The 23,223-nt window shown below is 47.8% G+C and overlaps 1 protein-coding gene and 1 non-coding gene across 2 annotated transcripts; one reads left to right on the top strand and one right to left on the bottom strand.

Moving 5' to 3' along the window:
* Nucleotides 1-869: 869 nt before the first annotated feature.
* On the top strand, nt 870-968 carry LOC137150157 (small nucleolar RNA U13). The gene has a single exon (XR_010918924.1). It is a non-coding gene; the product is annotated as a small nucleolar RNA U13 (small nucleolar RNA).
* A 1,018-nt stretch (nt 969-1,986) lies between these two features.
* Nucleotides 1,987-21,926, bottom strand: RNF122 (ring finger protein 122). Its single transcript, XM_067543816.1, has 6 exons — nt 21,897-21,926; nt 11,966-12,122; nt 6,283-6,328; nt 5,185-5,226; nt 4,487-4,569; nt 1,987-3,366 (listed from the first exon to the last, which is right to left on the bottom strand). The coding sequence occupies exons 1-6, from the start codon at nt 21,919-21,921 to the stop codon at nt 3,252-3,254; spliced, it is 468 nt and encodes a 155-aa protein (XP_067399917.1). The 5' UTR covers nt 21,922-21,926; the 3' UTR covers nt 1,987-3,251.
* Nucleotides 21,927-23,223: the final 1,297 nt, after the last annotated feature.

Genomic DNA, 23,223 nt, shown 5'->3' with positions numbered 1-23,223 from the left:
CACACACACACCCTCTCCTCACTGATGGACCCCACCCTCTGATCACACTCTCCTGTCCCTGGACTGACCCCCCCCCTTCTGACACTGACCCCACCCCCACTAGCCCAGGTCTGCCCCTCCCCCGAAATGTCTGGGAAGGAAAAGACCCCCCCCCCACGTGCCCTCGTACCCAGCCCTGCCCTGGCTGACAGCTGTGGGCGGGGGGGGGGGTATAGTCACCACCTCCCGCATGGAGTCCTGGCCCCCTCCCGGGGCACAGACTCCTCTCCCGGGAAGGGGGAGGGGCAATCTCCCTAAGCAGGGTGGGGGGCACCGGGTGCCCCCTTCTTCAGGGCACGAGCCCCCCCCCCCGTGCAGTGCGCTGCGCTGTACCAGGGCTGGGTGCAGCCCCCCAGGGGTGGGAGTGGGGTGCCAAGCGCACGGACTCCCCGACAGCCCGGGGGGGTGGGAGGGGGCAGGGCAGCGGTACCCCCCGTCAGCAAACCCCCTGGCCCAACGGGTACCGGAAACGGAAACACCCCCCCCCGCAGCGTGTCTTCCTAGCCTTTCGCAGCACTATCGCAAAGCGCTTCCCCGTGGGCCCAGCGCTGCCGTAAAGGCGCGCGCCGGCGGGGAGGCGGGGCCTGTATATGCATATATTAGCATGCGTAATGAGGCGGTGGCTCCGGCTCCCATCCTGCCCCATCGGGCGGGCTCGGACGGGAAATAAGGAGTCCGCCGGAGCCGGAGGTGGCTTAAAATCGCCTTTCGCCCTGGACCATAGGGAAACTCAGCGAGGGCATGGGAACGGAAGCCAGGATCAGCTCCTCGCCCTGAGCTACAAGCCGGTGGCGCGGCCTGACCCCCAGTAGCGTGACGGGCGCGCGGTGATCCTTCAGGTTCTGACGCGTGATGAATGGGGTGTGCACACGGCTGTGTGAAATGTGCCGTCCTACTCTGTTACGACGGGGCACAATACCCATCTGACTCGAACCTGTGGGCGGGGCGGCGTGCAGGGCTTGGGTTTTTTTTTTTGGTTTGTTTGTTTCTAAGAGTCTGAGTGCTGCTGGCGTGCACGGCGGAGAGCAAATGTTAGCAAACTGCAGCAGGTTTTCATAGCGCTTCCTTTCCTTGCACGTGGCCGGAGTAGTTAACCAGGGGCCTCTTGAAATCCTCCAGACAGGTAAAACAAAGCTCTGAGTTTTGTGCTCTTCCGACCCATATTTTCAAGTGTGAGTCTCAATTTTGGGGGCCCTGCTGGAAGCACCTTAAAAGGGCTGGTTTTCTGAGGGTGGGCACTTATTTATCACTGTGGGGAACAAGCGGGTGCACTAGTCATTTTTAAAAATCATGCTGTGTATTTGCAGAAGTAATTTTTATGGCCAGGGCTGACCATACCTCTTGTTATGCCTTGGGCTAGGAGGTTTTATTCTATCAGGACACTCTGCATCCTTTTCTCTAATTTAAAGAATTCCCCCTTGTTTCCTCTGCAATGAGACCAGAAAATAATAAGCACAGACTCTGCTTAGTCATCTCAAAACACTTCGCAGAGGGGGCTATGTACTCCTCTTTGCTGATGATGGAAACTGCTATAGATAGGAGAAATGAGAGGGTTGAAGTCTCAAATCCAGCAGCAGAGCTGCTACTCCACCAGACCCTGAGGCCCAGAAAGGTTGTGTGGCATGCTCAAGATCACATAGTCAATCATAGTCAGAGCTAGACCTAGAACCCATGAGCCCTGCCTTCCAGTTCCTTGTGCTGATCACACACACTTCCATTATACCTTCTTAATTTAATTCCCTCAAAACTCTGAAATATTCCTTTCAGGTTGAAATTTCTCAGGCTTAGTTTCAGTTCGAACCCCCAACCCATCTGAGTTAGGCAGTGGTGGCAAGGAAGTTGAGGAAAGATAAGTGTGTGTCCTAAGCCACCACACTTCTTTGTGCTTTGATAACTTACTGCCAGACAGCCCTTGCCAGAAACAAACATTTGCAACTTAGAGGAGATGGCTTCAGTTTAATTATCACTTTACATAAAACTGTACATCTCCCCTCCCCAGGGGTGTGCAGGAAGCCTGAGACAGTCAGGAAAGTAATACAAAAATACTATTTACAATGCAATATAGTGGCAAGAATGTGGGGGAAGCTGGACTGGATTTTCCACCCATCAGCCACTCCCTCTCCCCAAACTTTCTGCCTTATGCAAACAATGTCAGTTCACTTTCAATGTACAAAACAGAAGATCTCAGTGTATTGTTTTGCAGTCTCCAAGCCAGAAGGAAATTTCTGAGAGTTGACTTTAAAAACAAAAACAGAGGCCCCATGTTTTTATTAAAAATATTTCTTAAAAATGAGCGTTGTATTTTAAACATCTCCCAACCATCTCTACCAGCTGCCAAAAGGTCTTGCTAGCCTGATACAAGAAAGGAATATTAATGGCTAACCTGGGGCATTTCCCTGCTTCCCAAGAACACAGCTTTCGGTCCCTAAATACCCCTCCCATCTTTGCAATGGTCCAGCTCTGCTAACAGAATTTCATCAGACATGACTGTGCCCTCTGCAACTTCTGTTTTTATTCAAGCCCTATGTAAACACTGACTTAGTTTTTTAAGACAAAGAGATCCCATCAATGGGCTATAGATAAAAATCAGTGCTGTGGTTCCAGCAGTCAGGGGACAATCCCTGGCTGGCTGTAGCAGAGTTAAAGCTTTGGCCTTTACAAAGGAGCTATGGAAGAGTTAAGGCCCTAAATGTAGGTTCTGATTTTGAAATAGGGTTATAGTAAACCTGTTAAGAGCAGCAGTGATAAGTGGGTTTGAACCACAGTCCCCAGGGGAGTGGGGAGGAGGCTGCTGCCTGGCTTTCCACCCCCAGCTGAGTGGTCTCAGAGAGTAATATCCAGTTTCAGAAGCCTGGTGCCAAGAAATCAGATGTCCCTGCAAGATCAGCCAGGAAGGTGCATGGTTTAGTCTCCCAGGCCCTTCATGCATCAGCACATTGTGATGCTCAGGTCCCAATGACACCAGAATCGGGCCAAACCCCTCCTCCTCCTCTGTGTGCTTCAGAGGGATGCAACTTGCCTTCCTCCTCTGCTCAGGGCAATGGATCTGTCCGGGGGCTAGGAGAGGGCTGTATGCCCATGGCAGGAGGCATCACAGGCTGTGCTGTTTTAGCAATCCACAGGGGAGGTGGGTGGAGGGATTAAGTGCAGAGATCACCAGGAAATGGTCTGTCTGGATGGCTGTTTGGCTTCATGGGGGAGAAAAGGGGCCCTCACACCAGCTCATCCAGGAGAGTCCCAATGCCATGGTGGGGCTCCATGGGGCCTGCGATGGGCTTGTTGCACATGGGACAGACGCAGCGAACCTCCAGCCATTTCACTAGACACCTGCAGCCGAGAAACAGAGAGAGGGAGGGGGTACATTTAGGACAGATGAGCCCATTACCCTTCTGACTCCTGTCCTCCCAAACATGACATCATGGGCCCATGCAACCCAGCAGGCTCCTGCAACTGGCACGCACCCAGCCCGATGGGAAGGGAGTCTGTTCTCTTCTCTAGGCCCATCTGTCCACTCTCCTCCCATTCTCTCCCTTGCTTAACAACATGCTGCTGCATGTAACCACCTGGCCCCTCATTAAGGGATCCCCAAGCATGTGAGAAGGCTCTAGGTGGGGGAGAGCTTTACCTCTGTCCCTCTCTGGTGCTCAGAAACGGGGTAAAACGCAAGTCAATCTCCCACCCCACAGTACCTCACTCTTCCCAGGCAGTGCTTCTCTCTGAACAAGGGCTTTGTGTGGGGAGGAGGAAGCTATGGGGCTCTGTGTTCCAAATGGGATCAGTCCCTTTATGGGATCCGGCTTCCCTGCCTCCGTCAAGAATCCCTGCTCCCTCTCGTGCAGTGGAGGGGGAGGAAGGGGGCTGCAGAAGATCAAAGGTGCCAGCTGCAAGTGCTTATTTAGGAACCCAGTCTTACAGCCTGTAAAGGACCTCCCAGGTCTTCAAGTCCAGGCCCTGCTATCGCAGGCAACCCTGTCGTCTCACCCCACTTAAATTCACCAAGCTCCATCTTAAGACAAGTCAGGTTGTTTATCCCCCACTGCTCTTATGAGGAGACTGATCCAGAACCTCGCTCCTCTGATGGCTGGAAACCATCTTCTCATTTCCAGCCTAAATCTATTCCTGGCCAGCATACACCGGCTGAGATGTGAGTCCCCAAAGCAAGGGCAGGCTGAGCCTTACTCGTGGGAGGAAGCCTGTCCAGCTGGCGTCGCATACAGCCAGAAGGCAAGGAGGTATAGCCAGGTGACTCATGCACATTATTATCCAGCTTGCTCAGTGCTGCTCTGGGTATCTGCTATCCTGAGAGGGGGCAAGGCCCAGGAGCTGTGCGAGGCATAGGCCGGGCCTCTCTCCAGTCGCAATCACGAGAGGTGTAATGGAACAACTGGGCCGCGTGCCGAGCTGGGGGCACAGAGCAGGTCCCAGGCTGTCCTTGGCAGCTACTCACTTTCTGTGGAAGGCATGTTGGCATGGCAACACTCCCAGCTCATCTTTCACTTTAAAGTCTTCCAGGCAGACGGCACAGGTCTGCTGTGGGGAGGCAGAAAGAGGGGGAGGAATGAGCCTGCAGGACAAAGCATCGCACCCACAGGCACCGCAGATGCCAGACAGAAACAGCCTCACACGCTCACCTAGCGCAGGGGCCCGTCAGCACCACTTGTCTTTTGCCTCCTTGGGAGGGACTCGTAGCTCATTTCACACAGCCAAGCAGCTCTCGGAAGGAAGGTGCTTGCCGTCCGATACAGGCGGCCTCAGCAAAGGCAGGGGCCTACCGAGCATCTCTGTTTCCCTGAGCCACCCAAGTTACCCTCAGAAAGAATCATCATCATGAAACGGGCCTTGTGCAGGGTCACAGCATGAATCAGTGGCCGCAGTGGGAATACAGCCCACCCTTCCTGACTCAGGCCCACACCCTACCCGTGAGGCCATACTGCCTTCCAGGCAGGTAAGCTGAGCTCGCTGGGCTTGTGAATGCTTGTCTGACCTCGAAGTCCCCTCTTGTTACAATGGCTCAGGTCCTCCTGGACCTTTCACTTGTCCTTCAGTAACAAAAGTGGAAAGAAACGAGGCACAGACTGGGCAGCAATCCCATGCACCCCGTTCTTAAAGTTCAGGGTAAAAAATCAGAGCAGATGTTGTACTTACCCCATGCAAATTTAACTTCCTCGCATCACCTTTCAAAACCACCTGCAGGAGAAAAGGGAAAACAAGCAGGCAGACGAGGATCAGCAGCAGTTATCAAAATGACCGGGGTGTTATTTTCAACTAAGCAAATGTGCTTGTGAAAGTTGTCAGCCTCTCTGTGCTGGAGAGAGCGGGCCTCTCTTTATCCAGACAGCAGGCAGAGCACAAGCAGGAGCAGTGCGAACTAATAACTGATACACAATTCGGCCAGTCTGAGCTTCAGCTCGGGATAAGCCCAGGACTGGGATAACAGGGCAGGCTGCAGGTCAGGCCTGAGGTGCATCAACAGAGCTGTGTGGGGGGAACCCAAGCCTGGAATAGCAGAGCAGGATTTAGGAGCACTGATAGAACTGGAAGGGGTCCCAGAGCTGGAATATCAGGGAGTGTAAATCAGGATTGAGAGGCATTGGCAGAGCTGTGGGGAGGAGATCAGGCCTGGAATAGAAGGGCAGATGGCAACGTCAGCACTGAGGGACATTGGCAGAGCTTTGTGGATGGGGCCTGCCCCTCACGTAACAGGCCAGCCTGAAGTGACAGATCCTTCCTCTTCTCCCCAGAAATAAAATCCTTTTGTTCCATTTGACCTTGGACAAAGAGCCTCTGCAGTGACTGGTCCTTTCCCTGCAGAGGGCAGCAGCTGGCTCTCCGGATGTATTCCCCGGCTGTATACGATTTCCACTGTAATCACGACTAGCTTTCCCCCGGCACTGGCTTTGTTTTGGTGCTTTATTCAGTTCAGGGGCATTCCTGAAGCTGACAGCCCAGGATTAAACCAGCCTGGGTATTGAATCTCCAGACCTGATACGCAGCCATGCCTCAGCACTGGTCTTTCTAAGGTCTCACATCCTATGCACCACTTGTCTCTCTACTCTGAAGGACTGGGCATTCTGGGTCCTCAAGTTATTCCCATCGATGGCTTTTTGACCCATAGAAAAGGGTGGCCGTCAAACTCTTCATAGAGAGGTGCATGTCTCCCACCCCACTAATCTACATGCTTGTAAATACCACAGGCCTGACTTGAAACTCTACAGAGCTAATTAGAAATTAGCCAGACTTTACCTCCTTGTATCCAAATCTTTCACTCTGCGCCTGATGCCGAAGTTTGCTGGTGAGGGAAAAACAAGATACTCTGTCATAAAACATACTTTGTGGAAGCCAGTTAAGGGACTGGAATATAAAGCGCAAGCCCACAAAACTAAGGTAAAACAGTGTAAAGCCTACATACATCTTCTCTCACACACATCCCCACAGACACACACTACCCATCCCTCCCTCATGCCCAAGCCAACCGTAGTTAGCGTGGCCCAAATCCTCAGAGGTATTTAGGTGCTTAACTCCCATTGATTTTGGGAGTTAGATGCCTAAAGAACTTTAAGAATCTGGGCCCAAAGTCGCACCCAAACCACCTTCACTCTGCCCTTCACTTGACTCCAGTGATCCTGTGGGATACGGGAATTTTCAGTTGGAGAGGACCAGGAAAGGACCTCAAAGCCCTGTGCACGACCATGAGACGATCGGAGACAAGCCTGCTTTATGTTGTCGATGCAAATCTGACCTAACTGCACAGCAGGCGTGAAGAGAGCTTGGCTTGGGGCGCCGTAGGATGAGAGTCGATCATGAAAGTCATCACCTCCTGAAGGCTGTTTGGGATCCTCTAAGAGATGAACTTTGTCCGGCTTGTAGTCTGAGGGGTGTCTGTATCAAACAGAAATGCCACCTGTTTCTCACTGACTGGCCCCCTTCCTTCTGGTTTCAGCAGAGAAGCCAAGCACTGAACAAACCAAAGAGAATGAGCTCCCTTCTTCCAGCTCCTCCTGGAAGGGCGACTAAGGAAACAAAGGATAATTGTATGGAAACTTCAGGACAAAGCTTATTATTAAGGGACACCAACCCACAGAGGTTTATTCATGGTGCAAAATCCATTGCAATCACTGTGAATGAGCCTTTTCTGGGGCTGTCAGTCCAGAATTTTTCACCACTATATGCAATATTTAAAAAAAAAGAATTCCTGCATTTCTTTAAATCTGTTAAAAAAAAAAACCAACTCAGCTGAGATTCTCACCCTTCATATTCAATCATGAAGTAGCATTTGTGAAGTGTTTCAGACACTCACACTGGCACTTAATCCCCCTCAAGGAAGGTCAGCCAGCAGGCAGGAACAGTAAGACATATGGGTGCCGCAGCGTGTTGAATACTCACAATGAAGGGCCAGCTTTTTTGATAAAGCTGGCCCAATAAGGTTATTTAAAACTCAGATTTTCAGAATCTTCCTCTGATTTGCAGAGTTCCCCTTTTGGGGAGTGTGAGATGCCTGGTGCCAGGTTTTCAGACACACCAGCACCTGCATCTCCCGCTGACTTCAGCTAGAGCTGTGAGGACCAAAGTCAGGCCCCAGGTGTCTCAGGTAACAGAGGCAGCTGAAATCAGTGGTCGCTTTGGAGAACTTGTGCCTCAGTGTCTTCTCCAAGGCCGTAGATGGGAAGCAATTTCTGAGGTGGCACTAGTACTTGTGTCCCCAGCTCCCAGATAGGTGCTTGGACCAGTAGGCCAGGACTGGAAATAAGACTGAGACAATGTCCCTTCACTCCTCTGCAACCGAGACCCGCTGGCGCAAGCTGCAGCAGGGAGGGTACTTATTCAGGACACTAGTCTGCTATTGTCCAAAGACGGCAAGTTCATTGCTGAACAGAGCACAGCGTCTCCCGAAATACCAGCAGGAATCAGAGGCCTGATAAGATCAGGCAGCCTGCGGCCCCAATTGTTTCACTTAGGAAGCAGGGAGCGTTCCAGGAAGCACTGTATTTCCAGAGCTCCACCGACCCACCAGCAGCGGCTCGGGCTGGCCCCGGCCTCAGACTGAGGATGGAGCCGGAGGGAGGCAGCACTTCCCCAAAACTCCAGTAGAACATTACATACGGTGGTGACAAAAGAGATTCCCCACCCAATGCAGGCAACGGGTGGCTTTGTTTGTTTCTCCTGCCCCCCAGGCTCAGAAAACACCACCAATCCCACACCTGTGACGCTCTCATGGAAAAGCCTCTCTTTGGCTAAGGGATACCTTTGCATTATCTGTGCTGAGCACCACAGGAACCTGGGAAGTCTGTTACCCCAGCAACCAAGATGTGTCTATAATCAGTGCTTCTCTTCCCCTAGCACTGCCAGCATCTTGCAAACTGTTTGCCTGCTGCGTCCAGCCACAGACGGGGAGGGGCCTGGTTTATACACACTCTGGTAGAAAGGAGGGAGAATGGGTGGGCAAGAGTGTGTGGTAGGGACAGATAAGACATGCCCCAGCCCCATCAGGACAAAGTTCTTCCCCGTTTACACAGAAACTTGTTTTATTTTCCAATGTGTTCCTTTCTTGCTTTGATTTATGCACAGGGAGTTTATTCCCCTGGGGACAGGACAGGACGGAGCACCTGGTCCTCCATGAGATCCTGTTTGGCATCTGTTTTTATTACAGCGGGGCTGGGCTACATCAGAATTGGCCACCCGGCGCCTTCTCGCTGCTCCGGCTGTAGTGCATCAAGCCCCAAGTTGCCCACACCTGCTGCCCTCCTTTGAACCCGGGAAGTCGCTGTAGCTGCTTTCCTCAAGCTGCTCGGGGAGCTAGGCTCACAAAATCACCCATCCATTGCTTGAACTGGAAATGGAAGCCAGGACTACATGGCTTGTCCTGGCCTCCCCGTACTGAATAATCACTGCTGAAAAAATGAAAATGCACCCCTCCCTGTGGTCAACAGCAGGGCTTGAACCCGCTGTCATCCAGCACAGACCTCTACCACTTGAACTAAAGGAGTAACTCAGGGAGTAGCAGAAGTAGGCTGTTATCTTCTAGCGGCTCAGATATGGGGTGGAGGGATGGGACACTGCACAATCTTTGCCAGACTGTTACACATGGGTATAGAAAAAGCAAAATGCTGGGTGTTCTTACTGAGCCTTCTCCTTGTGTGACTGGAAGCTGCGGGCCATGATTGGCAGGAGGCTGTATGCTTATCTCGGTGGTGCTTCTCGTGGTATTCGTGCCTCCCTCTCAGAGGCTCAGCTCACTCCCAGCCTCCCCGTGAAGGTTACGCAGCAGAAGCCTGAAAAGGGCCCCTCACACACACAGAACATCCTTTATGTGCTGTAAGCAGGAGTGGAGTAGCAGCTGCAGGGACGACTTACAATCGACCAGAACAATTTCCTGGGCAGCCTGCCTTTCCACATGCCCCCACGCACACGGCCCAGAGAGACAGACAACCAGGCTCATTCTCCAAGCTGTAAAAAGCCCAAGTCCCTCATGGACCCTCATGTAAAAAGCCCAAGTCCCTCCAGACCCAACAGCTTTTTTTTTTTTTTAAATGAATAATAACAACTAAATCACTGGAGCGAGACAGCAGCTGGGGGTGGAGGTCAGGTTGTTTCCAGAGCAGTGCAGTGCATGGCCGCTTGGCATGAGATAGCAGCTGCCCAGGGTACTGTGTCCACAGAGGTCTTGCTGGCAGGGTGGGACTTAGATCCAAGCCTGTGAGAGCCAAGAGCCCGTTGCAGAATCCAGAAGCTGTTGGGCATGAGAACGAGGCAGGGGACCGACTCCCCCTCTGTTGGGGGAGCTTTCGTTTGCTGCAGGTCTGATAGTTCCCTTGCAAAGGACAGATCCTTTTGGATCCATTCCCTGCAGCAAGTTACAATTGCAAGATTGAGGGGCACCAGCAGAGCCGGGGAGTCTGACGGGGGGAGCCCAGGACTGCAATAGCAGGGTGGAAGGGCAGCAGATCAGGAGAAAGATGCAAAGATAAACTGGACAGGGTCTCAGGCTGGAAGAGCAGGGGGTGCTTCAGGGCAGAAGTGCAGTGCATTAGCAGAGCTGGATAGGGCCCAGCAGTGGGGGAATGAATTCAATTTTGCCCAGTCTACTCAGCCTTTTCTAGAAATCCCAGCTTCTGTGAAACTCGAGAGTTTAAAAATAGCCTTTTTCAACAGGGGAGGGTAATGAAAAGATACATCCTCCCCCCTTCCCCCGTAAACAATGCATCTGTCTAACTTGGTCACCTGAATAATAAGACCCCCCCCCCTCCCCCTTCCTGCCACTTCCTGCTCTGCTCAGAACCAGTCCTCTACTTCGAGGGAGCTCTGCAGAGACCAGGATCCTGGCTTGGCTCGGAGCCCTGCAGGGAGTCGATTGTTTGCTCCTTGGGGAAATGGGGGGACTGCTCTTGGCAAATGGTTCCCAGCAGGTTACGGAAATAAACAGCAGAGGCACTGGCAAGCAGTTTGCTGAGAGCACTGCTAGACAATACGGTGCTGAAAATGCCCAAGCCTATCTACATTCCAGCTTCTGGGGTTGCTACTCTGGGTGGAGGCACAACAGTGGGCGAAGAGGGTGGGTCGCTTGGCCCGTTTTTGCCAACACAGACGCAGCTTAGATCTCAAAGTGGGCTGCCTAAAATCAGAGGCTGCTTTTCCAAAAAGAAAAAAAAAAGAAAAGAAAGAAAATTGGCCTAAATGACTTACCCATTGTCTAACACTGGCAAACTCCAGAAAAGAACCCAGGTGTCTTGATTCCCAGGCCTTATTCCAAGCACACATATGTCCAAGCCGTTCTGTGCGTGAGCATGTGAGTTTGCCTGGTAGACATTAACACTGGAAAACAGCCCTTCCCTTCTGCTGTCTCCCCAGTGTTACTCGGAGGCTTTATTTGAAGCAGGAGAAGCTGCTCATTTCTAGCCGTCTGCATGGTACATACAAGAACAGTGTACTGGGCCATTAACGGCGGCTGTTCCAAAAGATGGAGGGACCAGGTGTCAGATGACAGCAGAAGCCTCCAAGTACAGAAGGGAACGAGCTGCTCAGAAGCAGCCTTCGATACTAGATTTGTTAGGGGGAAGGGGAAAAAAACAAACAACCTTCAATCCTGCCAGATTATTTTCTTGCTTTTCTCTCCCAACCTTCCTCCCACGTTCCATCCCTCCCAGCGGTGCTAGGCCTGGGTAAACACGGGGTTAATGCCCATGGATTTGTGACACTGACCATGCCATGAAGCTCAAGACAGGCTGATGGGCTCTAGCGACACAGAAGAGATGACATTATTCTAATATGTTTAATAAAAATAACAGATCTCAGACTACGAATGAAGGCGACAGGCTGCTTCAGAGAAGCCACTAAAAGCTTCTAAAAATAGTCCCAGATCTTTCTGATGATGCCATCTGCAGAATTCCCCTGGAGTGTGTCAATGCAAGGGTCAGGTTTGCAACAGGTCTCTTCCTCCCTCCCTAGCTCTGCAACCCCAAAACACAAATCACTTTGTGCCCAGCTCTGTGCCTGGCAGGGTGTTGATGGTTTGCTCCTTGGTGGGGAAAGAGCTGGCACGACTGCTCTTGACAAATGGTTGCCATCAGATTACAGGGCTCCTGGAGTCATGTGATTAGTGAGTATCTTAGCTTTCACTTAACAAAATTCCAGCCAGCTCCCTGACACCAGCTGGGGTGAAACGTTCCCAGGCTGGAGCCCTGAGGTAAGCTTCAGCTGATAGACAGGCTCCTCTGCATCTTCCATGCCTGGCAGAGGCGATGCATGTGGGGGCATGCAGGGTCACGTGTGCCTCCCCCTCCCCCAGATTTGCTGGTTGGCTTGTACTATACATGCTCACAGACTGAAGCCGGCTGCCCTCATTCTGCCTCACGGCACCCCCCCGCCCCCGGCAGGCACAGGTCATCTCTGACCCCAGGTGCATGCAGAGCACAGTGGGTCCCTAGCTCACCTGATGAAGTAGCAGCAGAAGATGAGGCTGAGCACAAAGACAAAGATGCCGGTGCCGAAAATGACCATGTAGATATTCAGCGGTAGATCCTGGAAGGTGATGGGAGGCATCGTGCACGATTTATTGGTATAAATCAGCCCCAAACCACAGAAGCATCCTTCAGGGGAGAGAGAGAGAGAGAGAGAAAGAAGCAGCCTTTAGAATAAAGAAAGGAAGAGAGAAAATAGAAGATAGTCAACTTTATCCTTCTTAAGAGAAATGCAACCCTCCCGCCCCAAATTCTCTGCTTGGGGCACAGACAGTGCAATTGTAACCCTCTGCAGCATTTGTTGTGTCCTTCTCTGGGTCCAGTGGAGGAAGGAGGGGAACCTGGCTAATCCTGACTCCAGCCACTGAACAGATATCCCCTTGGATTCTCCTCAGCCCCATCATGCACCATAATGGGTAGCTATGCAGAAAAAAGTGACTATGGGTATCTGTAGGAGATAAAGAGAGGTGTGTTCTTAATTTGGGTTAGCTAAAGCAGTGAAGACACAGCAAAGCAGATTACTAGTTCATGTTTAAACCTATAGGGCAACCTGGAGTTGAACCTGAACTGCTAATCTGCATTACAATCCATGTTGTCCTGTCTCCACTGCTGTTTTAACCTGAACTAATTCACCTGAGTTAAGAATGCACCCCCCCCCCCACACACACACACACACTCAGTGTGCACAGGTTTGGAAGGATTAGATTTTTTTTTTAAATCGCACACATATAAACCAACGAAAAATTATTTCCATCGATAATAATCAAAATGTACAGACAGGCAAAGTAAGAAAATGCTGTTTGAGAACTTTTTAGAGAACAAAATCCAGTGACCTAGACTTCTGAATTAGGCTCGTTATCACTGGACTAGTGAACAAATAGTAAGAATGGGTCGGAGTCGATTTAAGGAGATTTACTTGGTATATTTTGACGTGATGTTGACAGTTTGTGTTTACAGTTTACAAAGCTTTAACTTTTTGAATCTCAACATTTACTATCATTAAATAATTTTGACCTCCCTCCCCTCATTAAATTGCCCACAATTGTGAAAATTTAAAATGGATAAAAATATAAAAAGCTTAAAAATAAACCATGGATTATTATCTGTCAAAATTATAAACAAATACAAATCAGATTCTGCCACAGTCTAAGTGCAGACAAACCCTATATAGAAATGACTTCTGCTCACTCAGCATCTCTCTGCTGCCTGTTAGTCTGAGCTCCTGCTGCTGACTTCACTGCCTCAAAGCACGCTTTCACACAGCCCATCAGTGCCCAGATAGCTACAGGAGAGCAAACTGGAGTCTGTTCTGCCCCATGCATCCACTAGGGAGTATCCCGTCCAACTGCAGAAACTTTATTGCAGGAGCAGGAAGAGCCCAGGCTGATTTTTTAGAGCTCAGAAGGCGATAGCAGAGTGGGCAGAAAATAAAACCAAACCATCATCTTGTGGTTTGTAAAGTGAAGAGCCCTGCTCTGGAGATAGCACGCGCATGCAGGCACAGAGAGAGAGAGAAGAGATATCCTTGCTATGTCTCCTTTACAGGGTCCCTTTTATGACCATTGCCCCACCTTCAATGCAATGACTTTATCTCCCTGGGACCTTCCCTTGGGAGACTTGAGACTTGTTAGGGCTCCTTGGGGATTGCCTGAGCTGAAGGCCACCTTTGTTCTACCTCCTTGGGATTCTTGGCGTGCTATTGTTCTTAGCATGTTCCCCCTGAGCTCCAAGGCCAGTGATTTCAGTCCTGTAAGTCGATTTTTAGATTTGTTTGCACCGGGGATTTGCCCTGATTTCAGCAGCTGGTGAAAACCCCCAGCTTAGATGGGATAAACTGCTAAAAGCCCGTTTGCACTGATGCAACTCCCCTCTGTTCCAAGCAGAGGTTAGCTCCCCCAGTGCAAATACTATTGTTATTAGTTATTATTTGTATTGCGGCAACGCCTAGTGGTCCCAACCAGAGACCACGTGCTGTACAAACAGAGCAAAAAAGAGAGAGTCCAGGTCCCAAAGAATTTACAAGCTACATAGCAGCTTTGCTTGTCTATACTAGTGGTTCGCTCTGGTGCAGCTACGCAGATAGCTGGAATTAATGCAAACCTCTGGGGTAGAGAAAGTCCTTACTTTTGCATCAACAATGCAGACACTACAATGCAGTCCCGCAGCATGGGGGGTGCTTCTCTGTTACAGGTGTTGTCAGTCAAAAGAGAAGCAAAGGTGGACACGGCCCATTTGCTTTTGACCCATGCTTTTCTCAATCCAAGTGGAAACTGATTGTTATAAAAATGATCCTCCTCCTTCAGCATCCTGGATTAAAAGCACCAAAGCCAGAAACCCAGGCATTTGGAAGAAATACCAGGCACATTCTCTCTATCTCCATAGAAATGCATAAAGCTCTCTTCCTAGGGACAGTTGGCATGTGTCATTCCAGCATTGTGCACAAGAGCCAGAATCTGAAAGTGACTAGATTCTTCACAGCTAGTGGAGGATGGATGAATTCTTGCTTCCAAGCTTAGAGTGGGGGCACACTTAATGGGCCTGCTCCAAAACCAAGTGAAGTCAACGAGATTCTTTCAGCTGACTTCAGTGCACTTTGAATTAGGCCCAATATGCCCACGTGCACCCAGATATACTCACCATTGCACTCCTCCTGCAGGTCATCTTGGTGCTAGAAGGTAGGATAGGATTCTACATCTCTACTCAAATTATATTCATAGGCTTAAGTTCTGAAAACTCGCAGGACCTAACTTGGGACTGGAGCCAAGGGCAACATCACCATTACTATTCCAGAGGCACCAGCACAGGAGTCCTAAATGGAGCACCACATGCTCTGGCAGGAGGGCAATGGCACAGCAGGGGATTAAAAACCCAATAATTCAAGGAGTGGTGAGAGAGAGGCAGGTAAAACAAAGAAGACGGCAGGGAAAAATCCCAAAGCCAGTGCAGACTAACTCCCCTGGAAGCTGTTGCAAAGCAAGATTCTGCCAGGAAAAGGCACTGTCTTTGCATATCGAAATAATGCTGACTTTGTGAAAATGGGAGCTTTGATTTCACTTTAGATCATGCTCAAATGGGAGTTTAAAATGACAGCTGTCTCTGAATTGAGGCCCCATCTGTGTTCTCAAGTGCCTCTTCCCCTCCCCTTTCCGCTCCAGCACCCTGTGTCCTTGCTCTGCTGAATCTCATTAAAACCTGCCTCGAGAAACACTTAAGGCTTTAATTACAGCCAATTAAATTCCCCTTCCTGCCCACAGCTCTGGTAATAGGGTGAAATTTCCCCTCTGCCATTGGGAACAGAGAGGGGGGAAAAAGGCAATGGTGGAGCTGCTGTGTACAATGGCGCATGAGCACAGAAGTCACAGGAGAAATGCTTTGCATGCTCCTAAAGCAACGCCATCTCCCTCCCAACCACAGACTCCCATAGGAGCAAAGCAGGAGGCACAGAAAAGCTGAGCTACAGCCAGATGGAGATAGCGGCATGTGTCTAGTGAATAGGGAAGGATCTGTGAGCTGGGATTCCTGACTTCTATTCCCATCTCTTGGAGGGGAGTATGAGTGCAGAAGGGAACTGGGAGCCAGGGCTCCTGAAGTGAAATCCGCCCGCTTGAATTCAGTGGCAAAATTCCCATTGACTTCAGTGGGACCAAGATGTCACCCTGGGAATCTACTCCCTGCTCTTCTATGGATCCACGGTATGAACTTGAGCATGTCACCCCACCTCTCCTGGCCCCTGTTTTATCCATCCGTTAAAACTGGTCTGACGGTGCTTCCCTACCTGCAGAGGAGACTTGTGGGGGTTACGTAATCAACAGCTGCAAAGTGTTGGACAATCCTGGGATGAAAAGTGCTACGGATGTACCATGAATTAGTTAATAAATAGTAGTTATTCAACAACGTTCAGCTCTTGCTATTCTGAAGCCCCAGACATCCCCACCTATGGCGTATTTATTAGTTCTGTAGCAGGGAAGGCATACGTAATGCTTGTAAACATATGAAGACAAGGTTCCTATCCTAAATATTTTACATTCAAACGGCCAGATTCTGCAACCCCTACTTATATTGCTTCTGCAGGGAGGGTCAGAGTCAAATTCTATGGCTGGATGGATAATTATATGTCCAGTACTAACATTTGTAGTTATACAAACCAAGATAAGGGCTTTCAAAGCTCATGCTTCAGGGTGTAAACTGATCCTTCCAGGGGTCAGGAATGGAACTCCACAAACCTCTGTGTATTGCTAGCTAGGAGCTTTATAGGGCATCTTTTCTATATTGTTTTGAAGCATTAAGTAGTCACTGGATCTGATGGAAGAGAGATCAAATCTGGTATGGCAGGAAGCAGGGTACATAACTGTATGGGACCAGTGGTCTGTTCCTGTGTAAGGGTGGATAGATACTAGATTATATAGACCAGTGATCTGTTCCACTACAATAGGAAACAGCATTTGTCCCACTGCGACAGACCCATCTAATGCAATATCCTGCCTCCTCTTATATCAGAATACATGGTTTATCTAGTCTCCTGTTGGACTGAAAAAGCCCATAGGCCTACATAGCCCTGTATCCCTTCTCTTACCATACTGCCACAGAGCAGTACTCCACATTTGCTAGCATCCTACTCTCCAGGTCATCAAGAGATTGGAGAGAAGTGTCTCTTTTCACTGTTCTGACTGAAACTAATCAGAAATTATCCAAACATGGTTAAGTCACCCATTTAAAACAATGACATCATGGTGGTATCCATGTGGCCATATAGAACTTAAGAGTCCTCATGAAGGATGCAGGCAGTGAAGCAGCTGTTACAGGATACAGGAGGGTCCGCTAGAAGTCACCCAGAAAAAGAGCGATGACTAATGATGATAATAATAGGCCATACATACATAAGAAACAGGATAAAAAATAAAAGTACGTAACCCGGCAGAAGTCTGTTTGGAAGCAGAGAGATATTTTCAGCATGTATTGCAAAGTGCCAGCCACTAAACCCTAGCAGTGGCTCTGCATAAAGATTTTCAGACAGAATTTGATGCCCAGTTATAAGAAACGTCTCCTTCTGGCAGACTGAGGCCTGTTGGTGACACAGAAGTAGGATGGCCTAGTGGTTAAGCCACTAGACTAGGAAGCAGATGAGTTAGGTCCGAGTCTCAGCTCGGTCATAGACTCACTGTGTCACCTTGGGTAAGTCATATCAAGCCATGTGTTCATGTTATCATGCTTCCAGACAGTTTTCAAAGAGCTTGGATTCCCCTCTGGCTGGGGACTGGAGCGTTCAGTTCCCAGCACATGGTCTCTCTTGCCTGGACTCCCTGAAAGCGTTGACTCTAAAGAGCATTTTTGCACCTGGGCAACTTAAAACAAACACCTGAGGCAGTTGCAAGCGGCTTAGTTGTAGGGCAGGTTATCGCTAGTCATCTAAAGATGATCTGGGCTTGTGAGCAAGCCTCTGAAGTGGTTAATTAAGCACTCGTTTATGATGTGGTGGAAAATCCCCATCATAAATAAGTGAACCTCCAGCAGACTCAAAACGAGAGAAAAGAGCAAGAAAAGCCAGCTATAGGAGATCTTGCAGAGGTTTTCCACTAGCTTGATTATGTGCATAGAAAGACAGGGCGAGCTAGGCAAGGGCAGTCCCTATAATAATAGTTGTACCTGGGTTCTTATTTATGAAGCTCAGAGGGACCTCAGAGAGCTCTTACGCATTAATGGTGTCAGACTGAGCTTCCTAACAGGCCTTCCCTAGTTTTGACTGAGTCAGGGGGCCTGATGCCAACATTGTTCCAGTGTGTAGACGGGATCTGGTCCTTGCTCCCTTTGGACATGTCTGTAAACACACACCTGTGTCTCTGTCTCCAGGCTTGGGGTCAAACTTACAACACTCATGTTCTCAAACCACTGGCTTCTCATTAAGCTCTTCCGTACACTAGCCTGACATTCCTAACATTTTCCACTGGTGGCAGCAGCAGTGGGAATACTAGTGTGCAAAAGGCACCATTCGCGGCTGGCATTTCACCACCTTGCCCTCTAGAGTTGGTCCAAGCAGGGTGACACGGTGGTTGGAACACGTGCCTCTAAACGCAGGTTCTCACTGGAACTAGCAGCGGGAGTTGAACCTACAAGTAGCAACAGTGGGAAATTTTAGGAGAAAGAGACGAGGCTAAAAGCTTAGTGACTATCCCCTATTGCTGTTCTGAAAAAAAAAGGGGGGAACTTGGGTCCAGCATGCTCTCCAGCCACAGCACAGCTAATTTTAGATACATCCACTTTCCAAGCATTGTTCTTTAAAAACAGGCATGTAGAAGCCAAGAGATCCAGTTAGAAATGCCAACAAGTGGGCAAGACTTTAAGGTAGTTTCCCTTTGCAGCAGGTTTCACCTAGACGAGGATTTAGAGCTAGAGCATGTCGTGTATTTAGAGGATTTAGAGCTAGAGCATGTTGTTAGAGCATGTCATGTAACACGGTCTAAAAGTGTAGTCTAGCCGGGGCAGTGTAAATTGTAACACATGCTAAATTAGTCGATTAATCACCTAGGCTCCCCCTAATTCACCTTTAAATCCTAGCCTAGATAAAGACCTTGTCCACATGGACAACTGCATCGGTTTACCCAATTTAAAAGCAACTTAGCTGAATTGGTGCAAGCCCCTGCGTAGACTCTTATTTCAGATTACGAGTGATTTACTTAGGTTTATTTTAAATCAGTTAGGAAGAGGTTTAAGATTAAATTAACTAAATCCTTCTTAATCCAAAATAAGAGTGTCCAGATAGGGGTTTACATCAATATAAGCAAAATAGTGCATGTTTGTATATAGACAAGGCCTGCACTTGAACTTTAACCAATCAGTCTCTGATGAGGAAAGCCCCCTTCCTGATGTAGAACCCATACTCCATTTTCCTTAGAAGAAGCTAATGTTTGTGTAGGACCACCACAAAAACAACAAGCAGACAGCAACAATCTAACCTATTTCCCAGAACTGTGCAGACAGATCCTGGGTTAAAAACAAGGATGCAGTGAGACGAGCCATGTAAATTTCCAATGTTTAAAAGCAACAAAAGGTCATTTTAAAAAATAAAAAACTGTTTGCGGAGGTCGAAGAGACCAAACTTGCTAGCACAGGTGGGAAATTTTCTTTTTTCAGAGTTTCTAAGAGGAAACAATGGGGAAAAACCCAGCACTTGACCCTGTCACTTCAAAGTTACTTGTCAAGGTTTGCATTTACTAACAAATATTAGGATGAGATCATACAGAGTGTCAGTGCCAGATTCACTCCCAAGCAATCCCAATGAGAAGGATTTTATCCCCAAACATGTACGAGCCTACAGATGAAAAATGGACAGCAGAATCCTTGCAGGATTGGGGGCCTACGTTTACAATTACAGCTGTATGGCAGGACTTCCATTGAGTTCTCTGGGTGCAAGAGTCTGGGTGCCATGGCCCCATCCGGGTCAGTGCAGATGCAAGGCTCCAGTCACACTGATCAGAAACAGGGCTTTGTGTGAGTGCAGGCCTTGGAGCTAGCTTCACCCCACTTACTGTTTAATGAGAGAAATGAGAAGTTCAGCAGGTCATAAAATAATCACCACCCCCACTCCAATAAAAAAAAAAAGGGGGTACATGCTTCACTTCTGTACATCCAGTGCAGCTCTTCTTGTGATGAGAGAAGGCTTCCAAATACTGTATGTATATTCCTCCGAGCTAGTCATCTCTGGACCAAGCAGTCCACAAGTCATGGCTTCCCTCCACATAAAGCTACAGGTAAGTGGTTCATTTGGCTCTCATCTACCCACTGGCATCTCTCTATGTGACCGAATAGAAATACACAATTCAGTATTCTGCAAACAGCTTAGCAAGAAGCAGAATATTTTATATACTTCTAAATCGATAATGGACGTTGGAACACAAAAGTTAACTGTAGCGACAAAATATTAAATGCACCTGATTTATGTTGAAAGGTCAGTTTGTCCATCCGGGCTTAGGCTTACCACATGAAGGCCCTGATCCTGCCAACACTTACGCTCATGTTTAACTTTAAGCAGGCCCCAAAAGTCACAAGCCTAAGGTCAGTCGCCTAAATCCAGGGTTTGGTTCCTGAATAAGAGTGGTCTAGTTATCAGAGGTTAAGCAACCTCAACTTCTGAAGCCAATGGGAGCTCTGGGTGCTCAGAACCTCTATCACCCAAGTCTCTGTTATATCTGAGCTTACAGATGGGTTTAGGAGGCTAACTTTAAACACTCAGGTTTGAACATTTTATTTATACGTATCTTATTTTAAAGAGAATGCATGCACTCAAAGCAAGTTCGCACTTAACATATGGCAAAACCGTTGGCTTCTTGTCACCAAAGCTGCATGAGAAGAGGCAATATATGAAGTTGTGTTATGGAAAAGGAAACCACTGGTTGCATTATATTTTACTTCAAAGCCTGCAGCTCTTTCAGAAATGTAAATAAGCCAACCTTTGTTAATCAGCTATGGTTTAATGATAGAATTCCCAGCACAGTTTTGAACTACTTAGTCATAAAAATGTTTTTTTCTTTTACAACACTCATGAATATACTTGATTCTGTCTTCAAATCATTTTCGTACATTTAGTGTGATTCAATGGAGATATAGGGCCTTGTCTCGGATCCTTTTTTAGCAGGGTTATTCCCATTTTGTGGACACTTAAAAGAGGGATTTTCATTATAATCAGCATCAGAAATGAATGCATGGCAAATTAATTTAGTAATTGGCTTCTATTCACTGGAGCTAAGCAGGATTCTCTGTACTTGAAATAAACTGATTCTCCTCCCCACTCCCCTTCCTTTTCCCTTCCATTGTCTTTCATAGCACATGGCCAATGACTTGTGTTAGTTAAATTTCATGAAACTATATACAATTAAAGGAGGGGAAAACGCAATTCAAACTAGCCTGAGAACAAAAGCCTTTAGAAATAATTGATCCAAGCTTGAGTAGGTCCAAGAAAGGATTCTTATAATTAATCATGATACATACAAAAAGCATTTACCAGCTGCTACCTATTAAAACCACAACATCTCTTGCAAGAAAAAGGAGGAAGCAGACTAGGGAAACAGCAGAAAAGGAATAAAAAGTTTCCAGAACTAAACTGGAAATATTTCTATACAATTATTTAGAATTGTATTAAAGGTACTTTGATATTTAAAGACAACTGATACCCTTTTTTTTGGTAAAGGAAAATTAAAAGCAGCCGTACAACCAAATCTAATTTAAGGGGTGGCGGGGAATTGGATCCTAAAGGTTTGCTGATCTTTATTAGCCACAACAAAAGCTGAAAACTGTAAGAGCAATATGATGTTGAGCCTTGTTTTTAATGGAAGCTGTGTGAATGAACTGCCTCATCCTAGCAATTGTTTAACCATATTCAAATTAACCATATTCAAATTCTGAATATGAACTCCAATCACAAATGGATGAAAGGAAAAAAAAATCTCAGACAGACATGAATAACTAAATTTAACAATGTGGTAGAAAACTGTGTGTGTGTGTATGTGTACATATACATATCAACTTAATAAAACTGGACGAATGAGTCCCTTTTGGACAATGGGTCACTTTGTTTTGACTTCATCAAGAATCACTAGCAAGGACAGCTTTAAACTCACACACAAACACAAAGAGGAAAGTGGAAACAAAGCCTGAGCTTGCATCTCCATTTCAGCAGCTCTCTCCCACTCCCGATCTCTAAGGAAATGAGAGACTTTTTTTTTTTTTAAATCTCTTTTAAAATATCTTTGGATCTTGTTTACAGAGTCTGTCTTTATAAATAGGAACAGCTTCCCACCCCACCATGTAACACAATGAACTTGGGCACAGCTTGTGTCCATGTGGGGAGGGGAACCACTCTCTCAACACAAGACTTTGCACACTCACACACACAAAATACCAGCTACTCACCGTTACACCACTGAAATGGGTGCATCAATGAGTCCCAGTCTTGCAAGGAAAAGAGAAATAGAGAAGAGGATCCTTTTCTTTTCCAGACACTTGAGTGCCTGGGGGTGCAAGGGGAGGGTTAGCAGCACTCAAAAGAGCTCTCTTCTTACTGCCAGCGCTCCAGGAAACAGGCTGGATGGGTCTGTAAGTGACAAAAGAAAAATCCCAGAGCAAATAATAGTAGAATTGCAGACCATGAAAAGTTAAAGGTTTGGATAACAGGAGCCTCTTAGTTTACTGGATCCTACAGTTGCAATTTGCAAGCAGCAGCTGCTCAAGGATTGTCTGTCTCCTAGTCTCTGATACATTTCTGTAAGGCTTAGTGTAAGAAGCAGCTTCCCCCGCAGATTGTTAGCCACACACCTCACCAATCACAGCCTGAGCTGCCTGCCTTATTAGCATGCTTTCCTTTAAAGGCTGAGTGTGAGAGGCTGGTTTTGCAGTGTCTCTCCAGCCTCTGGCTTTCAGGCAACCGTTGCATTGCTGCATGTGTACTTAGCTAATGCAAGGTAAGTTCCAATTTATTTCTGAAAGCCTGTTTGGGGAACTCAAACAGGGCCCGGCTTGCCTTTTATAGGTGTGAGGGTCATCAAGGAGTCCTCTAAGCGGTAATGTTTAATGATGCATTTTGCTACAAGGGGGCCTACTCTGCTTTTTAGGGTACATGCATCCTAAAAAGGATTCTGTCTCTGTCCTGAAAGTTGCTGTGCTTCTCCAAAAAACCCTCCAAAAACAGACTTCAAAGAGAAACGGCTGAGTTAGAAATGATCTGCAAACTTGACACATTCAAACTGGGTTTAAACAGAGACTTGGAATGGCTCTCTCACTACCAAAGGTAAATTACTTTGCTCACCCCTTCTCCCCTCCTACTCAATGGTCGTCATTAGGTCTTAAGTACCCGACTCCACCTCCCCCATTGTTCTCAATGCACCTGGATATCTATAAGATGCCTCTGTGTTACCTATTTTCTGTATTACTGCATCTGAAGAAGAGAGCTGAAGTCTCTCGAAAGCTTATGCCTGCAAATATTAAATTTGTTAGTCTTTAAAGTGCCACAGAACTCTCAGTCCGTATACAGCAAAAACAACAACACGGCTACCCTTCTGGAACAAAAAAGGAGAGTCGCTTCTCTAATTCCCTGTGAAGGTCACAAATTGCAACACATCTTAGCATTTATACTGGGCTTTGTCTTGTCACAGGAGTGTGCAACGTGACTCATTAGACCTCAGTCTGCCCTCTATGCAGAGATTGGGAAATCAAGGCATGGGATGTAGTGGAAGTTACTTGT

This window comes from Emydura macquarii, unplaced genomic scaffold, assembly GCF_026122565.2.
Source record: "Emydura macquarii macquarii isolate MOO-44397 ecotype Brisbane River unplaced genomic scaffold, CSIRO-AGI_Emac_v2 contig_113, whole genome shotgun sequence".
NCBI classification, from domain to species: Eukaryota; Metazoa; Chordata; order Testudines; family Chelidae; genus Emydura; species Emydura macquarii.
This window is presented reverse-complemented; position numbering and strand designations above follow the sequence as displayed.

What these genes read in the sequence shown, in the direction of transcription:
- RNF122 (XM_067543816.1), bottom strand. Translation starts at nt 21,921, where the DNA reads ATGCACCCATTTCAGTGGTGTAACG. An exon ending in AAAGATTTGGATACAAGGAG is followed by an intron (nt 5,227 to 6,282) that starts GTAAAGTCTGGC and finishes TTTCTCCTGCAG; the next exon opens with GTGGTTTTGAAAGGTGATGC. An exon ending in CAACATGCCTTCCACAGAAA is followed by an intron (nt 3,367 to 4,486) that starts GTGAGTAGCTGC and finishes TCTCGGCTGCAG; the next exon opens with GTGTCTAGTGAAATGGCTGG.